Source organism: Lissotriton helveticus, chromosome 12 (genome assembly GCF_964261635.1).
Source record: "Lissotriton helveticus chromosome 12, aLisHel1.1, whole genome shotgun sequence".
Taxonomy (NCBI): Eukaryota; Metazoa; Chordata; class Amphibia; order Caudata; family Salamandridae; genus Lissotriton; species Lissotriton helveticus.
Genome location: NC_136073.1, coordinates 658,376,450 through 658,397,731, shown reverse-complemented (window position 1 = coordinate 658,397,731; position 21,282 = coordinate 658,376,450). Strand labels below are relative to the sequence as shown.

Below are 21,282 nucleotides of genomic sequence, written 5' to 3'. Positions count from 1 at the left end.
GTCACAATGTGGCAGGGGTGCCTGCGCTGCAGAGGTGATTGTTTATGTGCAGGAAGGAACAATTAATAATGGTGATTTGCTCTTTCCAGGTGTGCTGCAGAATGCAGCACACATAGAATGGTGATACAAGGATAAATTATTAATTTCTCTTCATTTATTGCTCTTTCCCATGCCTGGTAGTCCACGGTGTTGGGTTTAAGCGCTGCCTCAGCCTTGTAAATCTGGGTCAGCATCAAAAAGCAACAGGTGTTGTGGCTGAACGCCCACAGCAACGCCCAATGCACTCCCTTTTGCAGAGGACTGTTGCAGAAAAGGGCATATTTAGAAGGTGGCATGCCGTTAAGCCATGTTAAGTGGCTTATCGGCAATTTGTAAATAATGGAAATGGTGCTATGCCACCAGAGCATCTAAAAAACTGGCACACTGGTGGCAATAGGGGCTTGTAAATATGCCCAACAGTCGCTAACCATCAATCTCAATAGCCTGCCTGCAGTGGAATCATAGCACACCTCATGCGTAGGAGCAATTGTCTCAAAACCAGACTTCTACAGTGGAAATATACCTTATCACATTTTGTCATTCAGAGAACTGGTAATGTGCAACCCGTATCCTTATCTCCCCAAGGTCTGCAGATAGCATGATGCTGCTTGGTCACATTTTCCAATCCTCATCCCTGAAGGCCTTTTCACATGTGGCTGAGCTTGACTGGTTTCAGGCGGATATAAAAAGCCCTTACGTTAATGTTTCAATCGTGTCTGGTGAAGACTTGAAGCATCATGGCATTCCTCTGGCTCCTCGCCTGTGTTGCCCTTCTTGGCACAGCCTCTGGTAAGTCACACCACCTCCAGTGCCAGGGAAGAGTGACCAAGAATAGATGTCCATAATCACTGTATCTATCTGGTGTGAAGTAAGCCCAGTTGTAACGGTAAACATCACTTACAACGAAACTTTTACAACGCACTACCATTACAACGCAACCATTACAACACAAACTATTACAACGCATTTCTCTGGGGGGCGCTATAGGATAGGGAATAGGTTAATTTACTATCCAATAACCTTCCCTAGTGTCCACGGGGACTGGAGTTGGAATAGTAAATTAAACTATTCACTATCCAGCACCCAAAAGCACTATGCGATGTAAAAACCGCGTTGTAAAGGCAGGCGTTGTAATAGCCTGCGTTGTAACGTCATACATCCGTTGTAACATGCTATATTACTAAACACAGTGGGGCATATTTGTCATGTTTTGCATTGTCCTTGCACCACGGAAAGTAACGCAAGTGCAATGCAAAACTTAGATGAGGCATTCTATGGGTGCAGCGTGGGTGTTCCCAGCCATCCACCCATGGAGTTTGGTGCATTCCCAGATTTACCATTAGTGCTAGACCTGGGAATGCATCAAAATGCTACGCCTTCCCAGGTGAGGTATAACGAGGAGAAATACCTTCAAGATCTTTATTTCACCAGGGTGCAAGGGTGTCTACGTTGGTGCCAGGCAGCTTTTTTAGCATTGGTGCACGGGAAACCACAGGGGTCCGTTGTATTCTTGTGAATACGGCGTATCCCTGCATTTTCGAAATGACGTGGTGCAGCACAATTGCTGCCTCATTTCTTTGTAAATATGCCCCAATGTTTATAAACCATGCTTGTTTAAATGTTGTGCACAATGTGGCCTTGTATGTAAAGCAAACCAAACCTATGATATGCACAATTTTGCACAATTTTGCTGATTAAAATTCATTTTCCACAGGGGTATATTTACTAATGCCTGCACAGGTGCTCCTGCGGTGCAGCGCAACTGAGCGTGGCGCCCACAGGCCTTTATGATGTACAGTAAATAGGAGTTACATTTTATGTCACATTTCAACTAAAGTTGCTGCTCAGCGTTGTGCTTGTAAGAGAGAGTTGGGCAGTGCCATATCTACTTAAATATGCCACTGCTTCTTTCTTCGTTAGCGTTAGTGCCCTTATAATATGCCTAGCACTGGGCGGTCCCCCTTTTCAACACAGTGCAAGGATGTGTGCATGTTTTCTAGGATAGGTTTTGTACTGAAAGGGTACCATTCCATTACAAGAAACTATTCTGAGACATACTTTAAAGCTTTTCAAACACTGTAAGTGTGAATTGCAATCAGCATACTTGCAAAGTTTAAAAGGTTTAGAGAAATAACAAGATTTCTGCAAGTAAACTCCTGGCTCAAGGAGGCATTATATTTTGGTGCGAATCCTTGTCTACTGAAGTTAGTAAAGATTTGCATCAAAAACCGTAAGTGAGTGCCTTGGAACCCTCATGTACCACACATGGAATGCCTGCTTGACGCAACGTAACGCAAAGCATCGCAAAGTGATAAATTGAGTCACTTTTAGACATCTTTGCAGGTCAAAAAACATTTTGCTTTAGAAAATAAATATCAAATCAGCACTGTGCTAGCTTGCATTCAATTTCGATGACTGCACAGGTGCAAAGGAGCCTATTTATGAGTGGGGTTGCATCGCGCTTGCACCACGCAAGCACTGCATGGCTTCATAAATCCAAAGTAATGCAACACAGCGCAAATCACTGCATTGCAGTACTCTGCCCTGCAAAGGCATTCCATGGGCGTTGCATGGGTGTTCCCGCTCAACTCCCATGGATTTTGACGCAGTCCAAGATATATCAATTCTGGGAGACCTGGGAATGCACCAAGATTCTATGCCTTCCAAGGTGAGGCCTAATGAGGATAAATAGCTTTATTTCTCTGCGTTACTTCCTCTTTCTATCTGTGCTGTATTCTGTAGCACACATAGAAAGAGGAAAATGCCACAGGTTGTTTTTCTGCCGGAAGGTGGCCCTTCCTGCACAAAAACAATCCTCCTAACAACGCAGTCACCCTTGGTCCATGGTGCAAGGGTGCCTGTGTTGGTGCTAGGCAGCAAAAATGTGACCAGCACAGCGAGAAAGGTAGGAAAGTGCCACAGGGGCATATTACCAAGGGCCTTGTCGCCGCTTTAGCGGGAATTTTTCCCGCTAAAGCGGCGATAAATTCATCGCCCTATTACCTAGCTGTCGCTAACACTAGTTAGCGACAGCTAGTAGGAGATAGCGATCATCTTGGGGCCCACTTTGCATGTCAGCGATAATTATCGCTAATGACATGCAAAGTGGGCGTGCTAAGATGTTAGCGACTGGAAACAGTCGCTAACATCGCAATCTTCTATTACCTACTTTTGGAGATATTCGCTCTAAGCGCGATTATCTCCAAAAGCTAACGCCTGCCCAGAGCAGTTCTTAGCCATGTTATCCAATGGGAGGTGGATAACATGGCTAAGAGCATTAGCTCGGTAATGCATGAATATTGCTGACTTTTCAGCGATATTCATGCATTTCGGCCGATTTTTATCGCTTAGGAGATAAACCTTGATAATAGCAAGGCTCCTAAGCGATAAAAATAGGCGCAACACGGCGATACAATTATAGCCGCTAAGCCAACATAGCGATAATTATCGCTAGTTGTTGGTAATATGCCCCACAGTCTTTTAAACATCGTGCATTCCTGCCCTTTCCCTGTCACGCAGTGCAGCAAGGTATCTTGCTGCCCTGCATGTGTGACTTTGCCATAAACATGGCTCAAAGTGTTGATAAATCTTCTTCACTGTATAAATTAGTTTTTATTTTTACAAAACAATTACAGGAGGCTCTGTCTGGTAAAGTGTAAATTCATATTATTATGTTTAAGAGAAACACGTTTGTCAGTCTAAACCCTCGCATGAGCATTGTCCTAAGCTTTCAATGTTCCTTTTTCCAAGCTTGTGTAGCTCAACCACTGCCGGCCACATGCTTGTACTCCAGTTCTTTCATGATGGGGCATACGTAAGAGCCCCTTTGCATCGCTCTTGCAACAAGCAACGACAACTTAAAAACAAGCATTGGCAATGCCAATCGGTCTCGCCATTAGGATCTTATATGTATTTAACTATGCAGCGCATAAACGGAGGCGGAACGTGACACTCGGCATTTTAGCTGATGTGTGCAGAGGGCTTCTGCTGCCTCAAAAAGTGTCTTCCTTATTCAGACGCACTTACCCTGACTTCTAGTGCGAAAGTGATTCAGCACCCACTCTAAACTGCTGCATGGGTAAATACATATAAGATCCTAATGGCGAGACCGATTGGCATTGCCAATGCTTGTTTTAAAGTTTAAGCCAATGCTTGTTATTCTTTTTTCCAATTAGTGTTTTGAAAATGTGACCCAAGATTGTATTTTTTGCAACAAACAGACAGAGCAAGGAAGACAATTTTTGAAAATAGGACAAATGCAAGAGCACAGTCTAGAAAGACTTCCAGTAAGAATAGACACTTCACATGTCCATCTTAGAAAGCGGCGTGGCTTAAAAAACATACATTAAAAATCTGTGCTTAGAATAGTGTGCCGCCCCACTGGAATTTTTCTGCTTCTCTCATTGCATCCAGATATATAATGCAACAAGTAACATCACACCTGCAAGACGCCAGGCCTATTGGCTTTGTTAATGGTTGTTAGTTGCATATAATAAATAAGCAACAACTATGGATTTGTTGTATATAATATTGAAAATGCTTTAGTTCTGATGAGACTGTGAAAGAACTAAGACGAGTCTGCAGCAGGGCCTAGGTTGGTCATTGAAGGAAGACTGCAGTCAGACATTGTCTTTCTCACAATGCTTACTTGGGATTAAGGGGCATATTACCTAGAAGTGCGTTAGAAAACGCACAACGCACATTCCCATATCGCCGGCTATCGCCGGATTCCTTCGCCGTGATCGCGCGCAATTATCTATGCGCATCACGTAGGCGAAATGAAATCCGCCGATAGTCGGCGATATGGCACATTAGCGCATGAAAACAAACGTTGTTTTCACGCGCTAATGTGTTCCTTGATAATATGGGGGGGGAGATTTCAGCTTTATGATCCACACCCCCATGTTATCAATGCCCTAACACCTGGTCAGAGCAGGCGTTGGGAGACCTGCGATAAACAAGTTTATCGTAGGTCTCCCTCTCCCAACACCTGCCTTGGTAATAGGGTGTTCCCACCTCCAACCACATTTCACATGTGGTTGGACGTGGGAACGCCCACTGTGCATGTCATTAGCGATGTTTGTCGCCGACATGCAAAGTGGACTTGAGCCAGGCGTTAAAATGCACTTGTGGATAGGGCTCTAGAAGTATCGCCGCTTTCTCGGCACAAATCGCCAAAAAAGCGGCGATAATTCCCCTTGCTAATATGCCCTTAAGTCCGCCTGACCCCCTCATCGAGCTGTGAGATTCTTGTCAAGACAATTGAGGTAGGAAAAGCACAGAGGTGAAGCCACCCAAATCAGGGGCATATTATCAAGAAACAGCATTAACATTATCGCCGCTTTAGCGACAGAAAACTGCTGCTAAAGCGGCGATAATGGGCCTATGGCCCTATGTATTCAAGCACACATGTACCTAGATTGTATGAGCTACAAAGGAAATTTGAAAGCTCTGCATTATCTAAATGTGAGGTAGAGTATAAAGCTTTAGAGTGGATTCATTCTGATAGGTATTTGTAATATCCGACAGAGCCTTTTACTGCCTTTCGGAGCCAAGGAGATGCTTTTGCTCTGGGTATTTGGTATAGTAGCACTAACCCTTCATTTTTATTTCCCAGGCTGTGGTGTTCCCTCCATTAGGCCTGTCATCTCTGGCTATGCTCGTATTGTGAATGGCGAGCCAGCAGTGTCCGGATCGTGGCCTTGGCAGGTGTCACTTCAGGTAAGGCGACTTGGAAATCTTTCAACGCATACATTCAGTATTGGGTTAGAAGGCAATACATCCCATTTCCCACTGCCAACACCATGAATAAAACACAAGCCACACACCACTAAGACCACTCAGATGATACATCACTGGCAAAATTAAGGAGCCATGTCAATGACATTCAGGGCCCATGTCTAACTTCAGAGTCCATGTTAATCTCCTTGGGGTTTATGTACTAATATTTCTCGCAATGCAGCAAGACAAGTTGCATAAAATGCAAATTGCAGCATGCATAGAAAGATTAAGTATAGAAAGAGGAAGTAACAAGGAGAAATAGAGATATTTCTCCCTGCTACGCTTTAGTCAAGGTGGTGCATCATTTTGGCGCAATCCCATATTTACTGACTTTAGTGAATCTGGGATTGTGTCAAAAGCCATGGGTGGATGCGGTGGAATGCCCTAACTCCACCTGTGGAACACCTTCCTGCCGCATTGTAATGCAAGGCAGCAATGGATGTATGACGTTACAACGCATACTTTTACAACGCCTACCTTTACATCGCAAGTTTTACAACGCATACCATTACAACGCATAGTGCTTTTAGGCGCTGGATAGTAAATAGTTTAATTTACTATTCCAACTCCAGTCACCGTGGATAGTAGGGAAGGTGTTGGATAGTACATTAAACCTATTCCCTATCCTAGAGCGCCCCCCAGCGCAATGCGTTGTAATGGTTTGCGTTGTAAAAGTTGCGTCGTAAAGGCACTGCGTGGTAAAAGTTGCGTTTTAAAGGATGTTTACCATTATCAAGGGATTTATCTCCGCTTTTTTGGCTTTAAAAGCCAAGAAAGCGGAGATAAAATTATCTCCCTATTACCTAGCTGTCACTAACACCAGTTAGCGACATCTAGTAGGAGATAGCAACCATCTTGGGCCCCGCTTTGCATGTCAGAGAAATTTATCACTAATGACATGCAAAGTGGGCGTGCCAAGATGTTAGCGACTGGAAACAGTCGCTCACATCGCTATCTCCTATTACCAACTTTTGGAGATATTCGCGCTAAGCGCGAATATCTCCAAAAGCTAACACCTGCCCTGAGCAGTTCTTAGCCATGTTATCCAATGGGAGGTGGATAACATGGCTAAGAGCATTCACTCGGTAATGCATGAATATCGCTGACTTTACAGTGATATTCATGCATTTCGGCCGATTTTTATTGTTTCAGATCTAACCTTGCTAATAGCAAGGTTTATCTGCGATAAAAATCGTCGCAGCTCGGCGATAAATTGTTCTCGCTAACCAAGCAATAGCGATAATTATCGCTATTGCTTGGTAATATGCCCCTTTGTGTGGCTTAGTAAATACCATTTAAAGACTTGCGTTGCCTTGCAATGGCATGTGTCACACAAGGGAAACATAAGCCTTTAATAAATATGACCTCTTATGTGTTGTGTGCAGGTTGTAGGCTGGTGACTAAGGAGTTTGTAGCTACCTTCAGCATAACCACTAGTCACTAGCCTACCAGCCTATCAATAGCTATGGTAAAATGGCAAGGGTGCATGCGTTGCATGCAGGAATGTTTTTATGCAGGAAGGGGCACCTTACAGCACCAGAATATGCCCCTGAAGCCTATTACTCTTTCTGTGTGTGCTGCAGAATCTGGGAATGCTTCCTAGCCTACCTTGTGGAGTGTTAACAAGGCACCTTCCACGGACAAACATTGGGGCATATTTACAAGCCCTCAGCACCACCGGAGCATCACTTTTTTGGATACTGCGGTGGTGCAGTGCCATTTTCCATATTTGCAAGATGGCGCTAAGCCTCTTTGGATGGCTTAACGCCACCTTCTAAATATGCCCCCTTCCGCCGCAGTCCTTTGCAGCAAAGAGGCGTGCAATGAGTCTTGCTGTGGGTGTTCCACTGGAACACCCATTGCTTTTTGAGGCTGCTCCAGATTTACAAGGCAGAGCCAGAGTCAAAAAGGCATTAGAATGGTGCAATGAGGAGAAATTATAAATTTCTCCTGGTTTTTTGCTCTTTCCACATGTGTTGCATTCCGTGGCACACATCAAAGGTGCAAATCGCCATTATTGATTGATTATGTGCAGGAAGGTGTCCCTTCCTGCACATAAACAGTGGTCCCTGCAGCGCATGCACCCTTGTAACATGGCAGAAACATGGCATATTCTTGTCAATATGGCGCATCCCTACATTTTGAAAATGTCAGAGCACCGCGCTGCCAAATTTGGTGCAGCTCCATGCTTTGGCATTTTCTTGGGAATATACCCCCCTAGTCTCATGCAAAATGATCTCTCTACTCTTACCACCATCAATGCAAATGTCACAGTAACCTTTGCACTCATGCACATTTCAATGTAGCTGAGGACGCATCACAGCATTATTGAAGACATTGACATCTCCCCCCTGCCCTTTCTGTTCCACCCGGAGTAGCTCACGCATCATAGGTGTGGCAGCACCAACCCTTCAGCAGCCACATACCGTACTTGCGCCAAGAACGTCACCTGATCGCATTTAATGCCTCTTTGGTATAGGCCTATGTGGTGCTCATGCTGTGTGCCCACCAGCAAAGACCTGCCATTCTCACTGAACCCGGCTCTCATGACAGCCTCACCCCAAAGCAGGCACACTTGTATAATGAAGCATTCCCAAAAATGATCATTAGAGGCATAATACTCTGGTATGTGTGCTTCAAAATGCAGCACTCCCGCAAAGAGGAAGTAACGAGAAGAAATATAGAAATGTTTCCTTGTTACACATAGGTCGGGTAGTTGCACCATTTTGGTGCAAACCCAGGTTTATTGATTTTAGTAAACTATGGGGCATATTATCAAGGGGGGCGATAGACAATTTTCGCCGCCTTAGCGGCTGTTTTCGGCCGCTAAGCGGCGATAATACTATCGCCCTATTAGCAAGCTGTCGCTAACAGCAGCGACCGCTGGTAGGCGATAGTGAGCGGTTTGGGGCCGGCTTTGCATGTCAGCGATATTTATCGCTAATGACATGCAAAGTGGGCGTACTAAACCTGTTAGCGACTGAAAGCAGTCGCTAACATCGCTATCGCCTATTACCAACACAGGCGTAGCGATGGAAATATTTGCGCTTTGCGCGAATTTCTCCAAAAACTAACACCTGCTCAGACCAGTTCTTAGCCATTATATCCAATGGGAGGTGGATATAATGGCTAAGACCCTGTTAGCGATAATGCATGAATATCGCGGTATTCTCAGCGATATTCACGGATTTTGCCGCTATTGCAGGAAATTTTATCGCTTTTGAGATAAACGTTGCTAACAGCACGTTATCTCAGCGATAAAGTCCCGTGATGCGCAGCGGTAAAAAAAAATTGCAGCTAACCCTACTTAGCGATAAATATCGCTATTTGTTGATAATATGCCCACGGGTTTGTGCCAAAATATATGGGTGGATGCCTGGGAATGCAACGTTGCATGGTGCAAAAGTGATGCAACCTCATGATAAATATGGCCCCCTGACTCCCAACTCCAGAAAAGCTTCTCACGAGCCTGGACTGGCCGCGAGAGATGTCCATTGCATTCAGTAGCATACCAAAATGATTCCTCCCCCTGTAGAATGCGATGAGGGCTCCCTGAGCCTCCCATGTCTTACAGATATTCATTGGCCCTGGGCTGTGTGGGGCTTCCCTGAATGTCTGGGGCCCATTGAGGTGTTGTGGGCCCCAGGCACCAGAGCAGCAGCAGGGCCTTACGATCCACCCTTGATTGCATTAAAAACTTCTTTAGAATGTCACCATGCACGCAACAAGTGCTAAGGCATGCATTACATATGGGGAGGGGTGAACTTAGGATGACGCTCCCCTCTACCCTTAGCATGGCAGGTGTTTGCCACTTCTAGTGGTGGTGTAGGTCTATGCAGAGCAGACCTACAGGGCCATGTTTATCAAACTTAATGCAGTGCAGGAAGTGATCTTGCTGCACTGCGCTATAGGGAAAGGGCAGTAATTATCCATATTTCCCACAATATGGTGGATTCCTGCATTTTCCAGCTCTGGCACACAATATGCTGCCTAGAGCCAAGGTAGGCACCCTTGCTCCATGGTGCAAGGTTGCCTACATTGCACGCAGGATTGTTTTTGTGCAGGAAGGGGCACCTAAATGAACAAAAACGACCCCCTAAGGCATTTCCCTCTTTCTATGTGTGCTGCAAAGTGCAGCGCAGATAGAAAGAGAAAGAAATAAAGATATTTCTCCTCTGTAAGCCTCCCCTTGTGAAAGCATAGAATGTTGGTGCATTCTCAGGTCTACCAGTGATGGGATATCAGGAAAAGTGTCAAAATCCATGGGCCTTGCATGGGAACACCCTGGAACGCCTCCCTGAGGCAGAGTAACAAAACATAGTGATTTGCGCTGAGTTGCAGTACTCCAGATCCACTCAGGGCCACTGAAGGGGGACTTGCATGGCTGATAAATTGCATCTTAGGATTGCATCACGATGCGTGGTGCAAAAGCAATGCAATCCCCCCATAAGTATGGACCTCACTCTGCGGTGATTCCTTTTACAAAAAGTCTTCCAGGTTATTGAAACTAAGAGGTTATCACGCAGCACTAAAAAATGAGCTGTTTTATTATGTTTTATCAGCAAAAGCAATCCTATCATTGGTCAAGAAACACATTTTTAAAAGCACAGTTACAAGAGACTTTGCAAAGTGTCAGAACTGCAGGAAATTAGTACATTGTAAAATTTGCAATGAGAATTCCAAAGTCGTTGCATGTTTGTCCTGTCGAGCATAGGTTTTGTACAAAACTATGCTTTAATCAGTGCTTAATACGCAAAATAATGAGTGCCTATTGCCACAACTCTGCTTGTATGCCCCCGGCCAGCGCTTCAAATGTCAGCATGCTAAATACCTGGGGGCAGATTTATGTTGGGAATGCGCCACGTTTGCGTCACGCAACGGCGGCGTAAACGTGGCGCATCCCTACGACCCATTTACAACGTGACGCATCTAGGCAGATGCGTCACGTTGTAAAGCCCTGCGCCACTTGTGGGAGTTCCGGCGCAGGGTGGGCATTCCGGGGCAGGTGCACCTCGCAAAAGTGGCTGAGTGAAATCTACAAGATTTCACTCAGTCACTTTCAGGCCAATGCTGTGTCAAAACCCTGCGCCTGCTTGAAGCAGGCGTAGGTCTTGATGCAGCATTGTAAAGATGGGGCACCCCCGAGCCTTGCTGGAGCTGCGTCGCGCTTGCGACGCAACTCCAGCAATGCGCCACCTTTACGGCACAGATGCGTCACGCATCTCTGCCGTTTTTGCCCCATGGTGCGCCGCATTGTAAATGCGGCGCACCATGGGTGGCGGAGCAGCGGCGCAAAATAACTGGTGCATCCCTGGGGATGCGCCAGTTATCATAAATCTGCCCCCTGGGCTGTGCAATCTTCAAACCACTCAGGCCTTTAATTCACTAACAGACACCGCCTTCCACTTTATCTCTTTCAGATTCCTGCTTCCAATTTTTGTACTGCCTCTTTCTTTCTCCTTTTTTTGTGTTTTTCCATCTTTTGCTCTCAGGAAATGTCTGATGAGGAAAAGTAAGTGCTGATCTCAAACAATGAGTGACGGTGGCCCTCGCTGGCAACCAATGGCTCAAATTAAGCGCTTATGTTGACATATCCCACTCTACATATTTGCAGTACAGTTTAGCACCCATGCAAAGTTTGAAAGGTTTGGAGAAAAGAAGTACGCATACGTTTTTGGAGAAAATCCCTATCTTCCATTGTTAGTATAGAGGGATTTGCATCAAAACCCACAGGTGGTTGCTTGGCAGCCAAAAGTGCGCCAGCACTCGGAAGAGAAAAACAGCGCCATATCTGTGTAGATATGAGGCTTTTTAGTTTTTCTATTGATGCAACACTGTGCTGCATCTAGTCAAAAAATAGTACATTTGCCCTGCCTTTGGGTTACTTTTAGGCAACTTTTTAGCCCAGACAAAATAACAAATCAACACTTTGCACAGCTTTGCATCACTTCTGGTGGCTGCGCCAGTGCAAACTGTTCAAACATATGTTTTGAATTATTTCAATGCATTTTATTTCTTATTGTGAGTCTGGTATCATGATTTTTAATCATACAGCAGATATTTATGACATAGGTCTCTGATTTCCATTTAGGTATCTGTTTTCATATCTGAACTGACCCTTGTCTTCCTTTCTTACACTTCTCAGGACAGCACTGGATTCCATTTCTGTGGCGGCTCTCTGGTCAACAGCCTGTGGGTGGTCACTGCTGCCCACTGCGGCGTCAGGTATCAATACTTCACCCTTATTTGTTTTCTTTTGGTGGCAGGGTGAGTAGTGGGACGTCAGCAGGGAAGTGGTGTGAACACAAGCGAGCAGTCTTATTTTACTTTCTAGCTGCACACTTGTGGTTCAGTGAAGTTGTTTATGCAGTAGAGGGAGGGCTCTAAGTGGGCAGGTTCTTGCGGTTGCTCAGCACCAGCAGTTCTAAAAAGCAGGTGCTGAAACAGGTCTCTCTGGGGCTCTCCATTTTTACCCTCACCCTTAGGGTGAGAAAAAAAATCTTACATCACAGGCAGTAATGGGAGGCACTGCTGCAGAATTAACTTCAAAGAGACTCGTTGAACAAGTTACTTACCTTCGGTAACGATATATCTGTAAGAAACATTAGTTAGTGATAGATTCCTTACCTTTGAATATCCCCAGGCGTCAGACTGAATCCAAAAATCTTTCGTCAGCAGTACCCCTGTGCGTCTGTAGGCGTCGTCGTATGGCTCTGCGTACCACGCTGGCATTGTAGTCGCCGAGATGACGCCGCTGGAGCTACTTAGACGCGCCCACGCGCGCTGACCTCAGTTTTGTACACAACTTTCTGCACCAGGAACGCAGAGCCATGCAAGATACTGACCACTGGTGCATTGAAACTAGGGCCCTGAAAGGGATGACCTTAACCCTAGAAATCAGTTTGCAGAATGGGGAGGATGGGTGGGGCGGTAAGGAATCTATCACTAACTAATGTTTCTTACAGATATATCGTTACTGAAGGTAAGTAACTTGTTCATCTGAAAGACAATAATGCTTAGTAAAAGTGTGCAGCAAGGCCCACGTGGCTGCCTGACAGATGTCTTGCAGGGGGACACCACGTCCCAATGCAGAAGTAGCTGCTGTCGCCCTGGTAGAAGGGGTGCGCAACCCCGCCAGAGGTTCCTTTTTAGCCAGGGAATAACAGGCCTTGATGCCCAAGATGACCCAGAGGGAGATAGCCTCTTGTGGACATCCCAGCCTTTCTTGGCACCCACGTAGCCAATAAAGAGCTAGTCATCCACCCGGAACTGTTGTGTGCGGTTCAGATAAAAGGAGAGCGCACGTTTTGGGTCCAGATGATGAAGCCTCTCTTCCTCTCTGGAAGGGTGCGGAGGCGGAAATAAAGTGGGCAAGGTGATGGTTTGCCCGATGTGGAAGGCAGTGACAACCTTCGGCAAAAAGGAAGGACAAGTGAGAAGCACAACCTTATCCGGATGGACTGACAGAAAAGGAGGCTTACAGGAAAGAGCCTGGAGCTCACTGACGCGCCTAGAGGAGGTGATGGGAACCAGGAAAGCAGTCTACAAAGTCAATAAACGAAGAGGACAGTTGTGAAGCAGCTCAAAGGGAGCGCACATCAAATAGGTAAGAACCAGATTTAAGTCCCACTGTGGCATTACAAACGGAATAGGAGGGAAAAGGTGAGTAACGCCTTTGAGAAATCTACTTACAACACAGGACTTGAAAAGAGAGGGCGGATCAGGGAGCCTGAGAAAGGCCGAAATTGCAGAAAGATATCCCTTAACAGCTGGGCCAGAGAAAGAAGGAACAAAAAGACTTCTGAAAGAGGGGCAGAAAGGGGATCAACAGCCTTTGCTGTGCACCATGCCACAAATTTTTTCCAATGCAGGCGTATACCGATTTAGTGGAGGGACGCCTGGCTGCCAGAATGATATCACAGACTTCAGGAGGCAAGTCAAAAGGAATCCACTGTGGCCGCTCAATCTCCACGCATGTACGTGGAGGCTGTGCCGTGTTCTTTTCGGTGTGAATAGAACTAACCAAGGCTCTCCTCATTGTTAAGTGGGTTCTTTACAGAAAGGTGTCCATCTGACATGACCTGCTTTGAGATGGTAAAATGGCAGCAAGTTTCTCAGATATTCCCTGATGAGGAGCGCTCAAGTGTTGATGATAAATTCTCTGTGCACTCTTTTTAGGTTTGTTGGAAAATAGACTCTAAGTCCACCTCCAATGAAAAATAGGAAATAAAACAAATGGAATGCAGATTGGTGCAGCCAGTGCCAAGTGCAGCACAGATTAACCACCACCCCAAACCCCCCAATAGCCAGGATGACCAGCCAGAGTCCCAGGGGAAGAGGAAATGCAGATTCAGGCTACAGTTATAAAACGAGGCGCATCACTGGGAAAAACCAGTGATGCATCACTTTTCATAGTGCCCTCCTTACAACACCATGCAGCCAAAACCTTGAAAGCAAGGACAGGCCCTGGGGCCCGGAGGCCTTGCTGGGCCTGCGTCTTTGACCCTGAGGGAGCGGCAGAGATGCTGTGGAGTTGCTGGGCCTTGGCAGTACACATTGAGGCTTCGGCGATCGTCTTTACCTGCTGGTGAAGTCTGGCAGGTTGCATGGAGAGACGTTGCTGACCTGTGTGAGAAGATCGCCTGGTACACCTTGGAGCTGTGAATGGTAGAGATGCTCCTGCGCACCAACGTAGGGAGGTCTGCATCGCGTACCAGGTACCACCACTACACCTGGGTGCATGGAGATTACCAATGGTGGGCTGTGCCTCTCTACATCACAGACCCGAGGATGTTGCATTGACCTGTGGAGGGAGAGGACCCCGGATTGCACCAATCTTGTGTGGCGGGAGTGCTGAAACATCACTTCTAAGGTGGCTCTGTTGCATCACCTTCATCAGGAGGTTTCCCAGCAGACTTGACGACGACTGCTGTACTCAGGCTTGTGGAAACCCACCTGGCTGAGGCTCCTGCTGGCTGAGTCACAGATTTGGAGAGAGTGCAGCACATTGAGCGCATTGAGCCTTGGTGTCAATATCCAGTAAGGAGAAGGTGGGACGAGTAGTGGGGAGGCCCAGGGGTTAACCCGGCCCAGGCCTAGCACCTGTGGGTAACGAACACCGTTACCTGAGCAATCCCTGCACCGTGGCTGACCTATATCACCGAGGGCACCCCACTAGACTGGTGGGGGATACCACTAACTGGCTCAAGGTGCTGAGATCTGCCATTGGTGGCAGTAGGTACCAGGGGCATGGAGGCCAGTTCTGGCCAAGGCCCTTGGGTATGAAGCTTGATCCTTTGTAACTCACTGGGGAACTGGGGAACACATAATTTGGTTATAACTGTTAGGTAGCGAGGAAAGGCAGCACCATCCAGTTGCCTCTTTCGATCTGTTGGTCTGCTTTTTGGTGTACAGGGGAGTAACCCTTAGTGGACTTCCCGTTCCCACAGCGCTGCGCGGTCTGGTTACTGCTGCTGTTCCCATCTGCTGCTGGTTCCTCTGACCCGGAGGTCAGGTGTTTGAGTCCCTCCTCCATTTGCAGGCTCCTGCCTGTGCCTCATCCCTGGTGGTCCAGTGGTAGAGCATCACTGCTCTGCAGTTCAACTGCCCTCGTCCCTCTTTTCTGCTGTTCCTGTTCATCTTTCTGCTCTCCTCCGGTGCTTTTCTATCATTGTCTATTTTAATATTTGCTTTATTTGGCTTTGTTTTTCCTGTGCTCTTTTTGCAGTTCCTTTTTCCCTATCCTCTCCCACATTGCCGCTGTGATCCTCCGTGTCCCCGTGCCCTCCAGTATCCTTTCCCGCATTTCCTGTCTTTCCTGCCTCCCAGCTGTCCAGCCCCCCTGCAGCACTACTTAATGGCGGACACTGTGCGGCCAGGTGCAGTGGGCATGCCACTGATGCACTGAAGGCAAGCTCATCTGTGTCCGTCCTCCCCTGTACCACACCCAGCACCAGGGACCCTGCCCCTCGGACATTCCACCACTGCAACGCCAGCACCCTCCTAACCCTCAACCCTGGATGCCATGCTGCCTGCCATCTAGCATCACTGAAGAATACCCTTGTAACCTGCGGCTGCTGAAACTACAAACGCACCTCCTGCCACATCAGCACACCAGCGCCTCTTGCTGCCCAGCTGAACAACAGCCCACCGACTGGCTAAACTAAATCCTCCTCAACGTGCGGTCCCTCCAGAAATACGCCACAGAAATCTGGAACCTCCTCGACACCACCTCTTCATACATTGCCTTCTTCACAGAAACCTGGACCATGTCTGCTCCAGACCGGACATCCCCATTGCCATCCTCGGCGGCTACAAAATCACCCGCAAGGACAACCCTGACCGTCCAGGAGGAGGTACTGCCATTGTCTACAAAAGCACACTCCGACTGACCATGCACTCTAATGACCCAACAGTGATCGTGGAACACCTCCACTTCCAGATCCGGACCAACCCCAACACCACCCTCCGCTGCACACTCCTCTGCAGGATCCCTGGGCCATGAACCCCCATTCACCAATACAATTGAAGGAAAAAAGTCAAGGCGAGGCGATAAAAATATGCTAATTTTTAGCAGAAAAACCAGGGGGAATATTAGCAAGAACCTCGTTAAAGTTATCGCTGTTTATCGGCAGGAAACTGCTGCTAAACCAGCGATAATGGGCTTGCTAATATGCGTTATAGAATTCCAATAGAAGCCCAGGTTAGATGTGCAGGACATCTAACCTAGGCTTCTATTGGAATTCTATAACGCATATTAGCGAGCCCGATATCGCCATTTTAGCGGCAGTTTCCTGCCGCTAAAACGGCGATAATTTTAACGAGGTTCGTGCTAATATGCCCCAAGTGCCTAAAAAAACACCAAATTCAACTCTTACACCAAACTTTTGGTGTTGTGTGATTTATTGTATACAAATTTTTTTTATAATTTATTATATAAACTTTTTCTTATTTGTTTAAAATACATTGGGGCATATCAACAAGTGGCAGCGATTAATTATCGCTGACCATTGTTAGCGTGAGAAAATCTATTGCCCGCTATCGCTGGCGATAATCTCCAAGTTAGCGTTGTATTAACAACGATTAATGCCATGGAGATAAAAATCCCAGCGATAGCGGGGATTATCGCCGTTTTCAATGGAATATCGCTGGAAAACCAGCGATATTCCATTGAAAATGGCGATAATCTTGTTGATAGGGCAGGGTAATCTTAGCCATGTAATCCACCTCCCATTGGATTACATGGCTAAATCAGATCACAAGCAGGCGTTAGGAAAGTAGCGTTAACTGTGGTTAGGCTACTTTTCCTAACGCTCTGCTTGTTAGCGTGCAGCTTGATAATAGGAGAAATGTCGCTTAGCGACTTTTCTCCTTGTTTTTTGCTCTGGAACGCCCACTTTGCATCTCATTAGGGATGCAAAGCTGGGCGTTGTTGAAAGGCTCGCTAAATCAGCAAAACACGCGATAGCGTGTCTTTGCTGATATGGCGATTAAATTATCGGCGCTTTTCGTCCGAAAACGGCCGCAAAAGCGGCGAAAATTTCATATTGCCTCCTTGATGATATGCCCCATTGATTTTCCATCGATAGTACTTGTTTGCATAAAAAGAATGATATACAATACAGGTGTCAAGAGGACAAATCCATCAGGCGTTGTTGTGACTGTTCTCAATAATTCAATAACATAAACAAATCTGATATATATCCTGAATTGTAGGCTATTATTGGTTTAGATTCATAAATTCATATCAATCATTATAAACAGTGTTTTCATCTATCTTGTATGAACAATTGACATAATAAGATTATGGAAACTGGCGGTAGGTTAGCACTACACACTTTTCGGCAATGCTTTTCTCAGGATTCCGTCTCAGTGACCTCTGAAAAGATAAGAAACAACAACGAAATTAGGTTTTAATGCCCAAACCTAAGCATGAAAAATTATGCTGTACATGACATAGGTGAGATCTCAAATGATTTGGCTAGGAGAATACAAACAAAAAAGATCCAAGAGTTGTGAACCATGTGAGGAACGAAGTGATAGAAGTCTGAATATTCAAAACCATATATATCTTTAAGTAACACCATAGTGTGAGGAAATGTGCACATTAAAATTCCTAAGGAGTATGTGGAACCCAGGAAGACTGTTTTCCAAAGTTATTTTATGTATATATGAACTAAGGGGCATATTACCAAGGCAGGCGAAATGAAATTATCACCACTTTTGCAGCGGTTTTCGGCCACAAAGCGGTGATAATTTCATCGCCCTATTAGCAAGCTGTCACTAACATCAGTTAGCGACAGCTTTTAGGTGATAGCGAGCGGTTTGGGGCCCGCTTTGCATGTCATCAATATTTATCGCTAATGACCTGCAAAGTGGTTGTACCCAACCTGTTAGTGACTGAAAGCAGTCGCTAACATCGCTATCGCCTATTATCAATGCAGGCGTAGCGACAAAAAAATTTGCGCCGATATCGCTGAAAACTAACGCCTGCTCAGACCAGTTCTTAGCCTGTATATCCAATGGGAGGTGGAAATTCAGGCTAAGTCCCTATTAGCGATAATGCCTGAATATCGCTGGATTTCCAGCGATATTCACGCATTTCGCCACTATCGACGGATATTTTATCGCTTTGGAGATAAACGTTGCTAATAGCACGTTATCACTGCGATAAAATCCGGCGATGCGCGGCGATAAAAAAAATATCGCTAAGCTTATTTAGCGATAAATATCGCTAGTTGTTGATAATATGCCCCTAAATACCTATCTGAAACTGTTTCCAATGAGGTTCAGCTATTTCAAATCATGATAGGGATGTCAGCACAATAGAATATCTATCTCCTATATAGATATATAGGAACTGATATAGCTGACTTTTCAAAGATATTTATTGCAGTTTAATATAAGCTAATGGCTAAAGATATTGCATTAATTTGGAAACAGAGGGGTTTTACTTCAAATATACTGGGTGAAACTATATTCCAGTTTATTCAAGACATGGTCAGGGGAGACTGCGAGGCTCTGTTGTTAAGGCAGAAAAGCATACATATTAGAGAGAATTGTGACGTTGTTTATGATTTGACTCTAAAAGTGGTCAAAGTATGGAGATTACTGGGGAAGCGATGGCGTCTAATAAAGCAGACTCTCTGCAGGTATTTTGTTGATCTGAAACAATATAGGGGCATATTATCAAGAGCAGTATCGCCGCTTTAGGGCACTTTTTGCCGCTAAACCAGCGATATTTTTATCACCCTATTTACAAGGTGGTGCTAACATGCATTAGCCAAGTCAAGTCAAGTCAAAATTGGCTTTATTTCGATATAGAACATATCTTTAAAAGCAATACAGTCACATGATAAAAAGATAAAACAGGCAATCCATAAGAAAGCAAATGTACAAGACAAAATACGAATGGCACCAATAAATTACATAAAATGGTCAGACATAGAGACCAGAATTAAACAATGTACAAAAGCCTTTTGGACCTGATTAGCCATGCCCAGCTTAAAAACTTCGCTATACCACAGACAAATAGGGACCGTGTGTCAGATTTCAGAATACGCAAAGCCTCACTATAATGTCTAGTACCCAGCTCTATACATAAAGGTTTGAGCACCTATGGCGAGGAGCTTTATAAGCAGGGCATTCAAATAAAAAGTGGGGAACCGACTCAATCCTAGAAGCACAGAAGGGACAAGATGATGTAGTCTGTGTCGCAATCTTCCAGCGAGCGGTCAATTCTCCCAAAGGAAGCAATCCTATTCTAAATTTAAAATAAAGGGCCCTATCTCTAGGTTTTGAAATAACATCGAGATATGGTTCACATAGAGTACCCTCCTTCATTAGTAAAAAATCTCTGGTGGATCTACACAAGTTGGGATCAGTATTTCTCTTATCCATTACCCACTTCCAATAAGCTTTTTTTAGAGCTGACTTAGGGGGCGCAGACCTAGACTGCCAGGCCTCTCCCAATCCAAGTTCTCCAAGCAGATGCTTAACATCCCTCAGCCAGCCTATTTTAGACCATCCAGACATTGAAAGGACTTCCTTTAGCCCTTCCGCATAACTGGAGAGTTCAGGGACTCTCCATAGGCGGGCCCAAAGGAGGAGGGGTCGCAACCTAGCCTGGTCTCTAATAGGGCGACAGCCCATGTCTAGGAGTAAGGGTAAAGTGGGGATGCTATACGGAAGACCCATTAGATCCTTCAGAAATGTATTCTCTGAATGAGATAACTGATCCATATTCTGGGTTCCCCAAAGTTCTGCTCCGTAAAGCGCCGCACTAACACCTCTTGCCTTGTAGATCTCTATCACCAGGGCAATGGGTTTAAGAGTGGATGACCGCTGTTCATTAAGCAGGGCCCCCACCACCCTCTTGTGGCTCAATAACATTTTTTGTAGATGACAGTCCCACCTCATGGTATCACAAAGGCGAATCCCTAGGTAGTCAAACTCCTTTACCCTTTCCAGTGTCACCATATTTAATACGGGTGGACGACCAAGCTTTTTCGGTGGATTCAGAACCAAATATTTGGTCTTTCCGGTGTTAATTTTTAGTCCCCGAGACTCACAAAAAGATTGAAAACTGTCAAGAAGACTCTGTTGCCTAACCAGTGTTTTAGAAATCAAAAGGGTGTCATCTGCAAATAATAAAGTGGGTATTCTCCTGCCCGCCAGGGAGGGGGCATCCGAGGGTTTTTTTAAAAGGTGCTCCACGACTCCGTTGACATACAATGAAAACAGAGTGGGGGCAAGGACACACCCCTGATGGACACCTCTGTTTACTGTTATTCTAGCGGTCTTTTTGCCCTGTTTACCCCACCGCACCTGCGCGAAGTTCTCATTGTGGAGCTTTATTAGTAACGACAATAAATACGGGGGCATTCCTAAGTCGGACAATACCCCCCATAGGAGGCCACGAGGTACTAGGTCAAAGTCAGCCCGCAAATCTATAAAAGCAAGATACAGACTGCCTTTGCCCAGTACGACCACCTTCCAATATAGTAACAGCAGTCGAAAGGACTGCTCAATAGTGCTGGTACCTGTCCTAAAGCATGTTAGCACCCGTTTTCCCGACGACTCGCTTTGCATCTCTAATGAGATGCAAAGTGCGCATCGCTGGGCAGTAAAACCTTGTAAATATCGCTGATGTGCACATCGCAATATTTACAGGGCTGCCCAAGCATTTTTGCAGACGTCAGTTTTTGGCGAAAACCGCGTTTTTCACCAAAAGCTAACATCTGCAAAAGAGCTGACTTACCTATGCTTTCCTTTGGAGGTGGATTATGCCGATACGCCCACAGGGTCGGATCAGCAAGATTATCACCGTTTTCCATGGAACATCGCTGAAAAACCAGCGAAGTTCCATGGAAAACATCTCTATCGCTGGAATAATTATCGCCATTACGCTATGCGTTGTTAATACAGCGCTAGCATGGCGATAATTATCAGCGATAGCCGGTG

General features: G+C 45.7%; 1 protein-coding gene across 1 annotated transcript in view; it reads left to right on the top strand.

Moving 5' to 3' along the window:
* Positions 1–685: 685 nt before the first annotated feature.
* LOC144798515 (chymotrypsinogen 2-like) overlaps positions 686–21,282 on the top strand; it is an 85,453-nt gene continuing 64,856 nt past the window's right edge. The window contains exons 1-3 of the mRNA XM_078669435.1: positions 686–828; positions 5,657–5,760; positions 11,966–12,045. Of these exons, the coding sequence (XP_078525561.1) occupies positions 777–828; positions 5,657–5,760; positions 11,966–12,045 (236 nt within the window). The 5' untranslated portion in view covers positions 686–776. The remainder of the gene's footprint in view (positions 829–5,656; positions 5,761–11,965; positions 12,046–21,282) is intronic.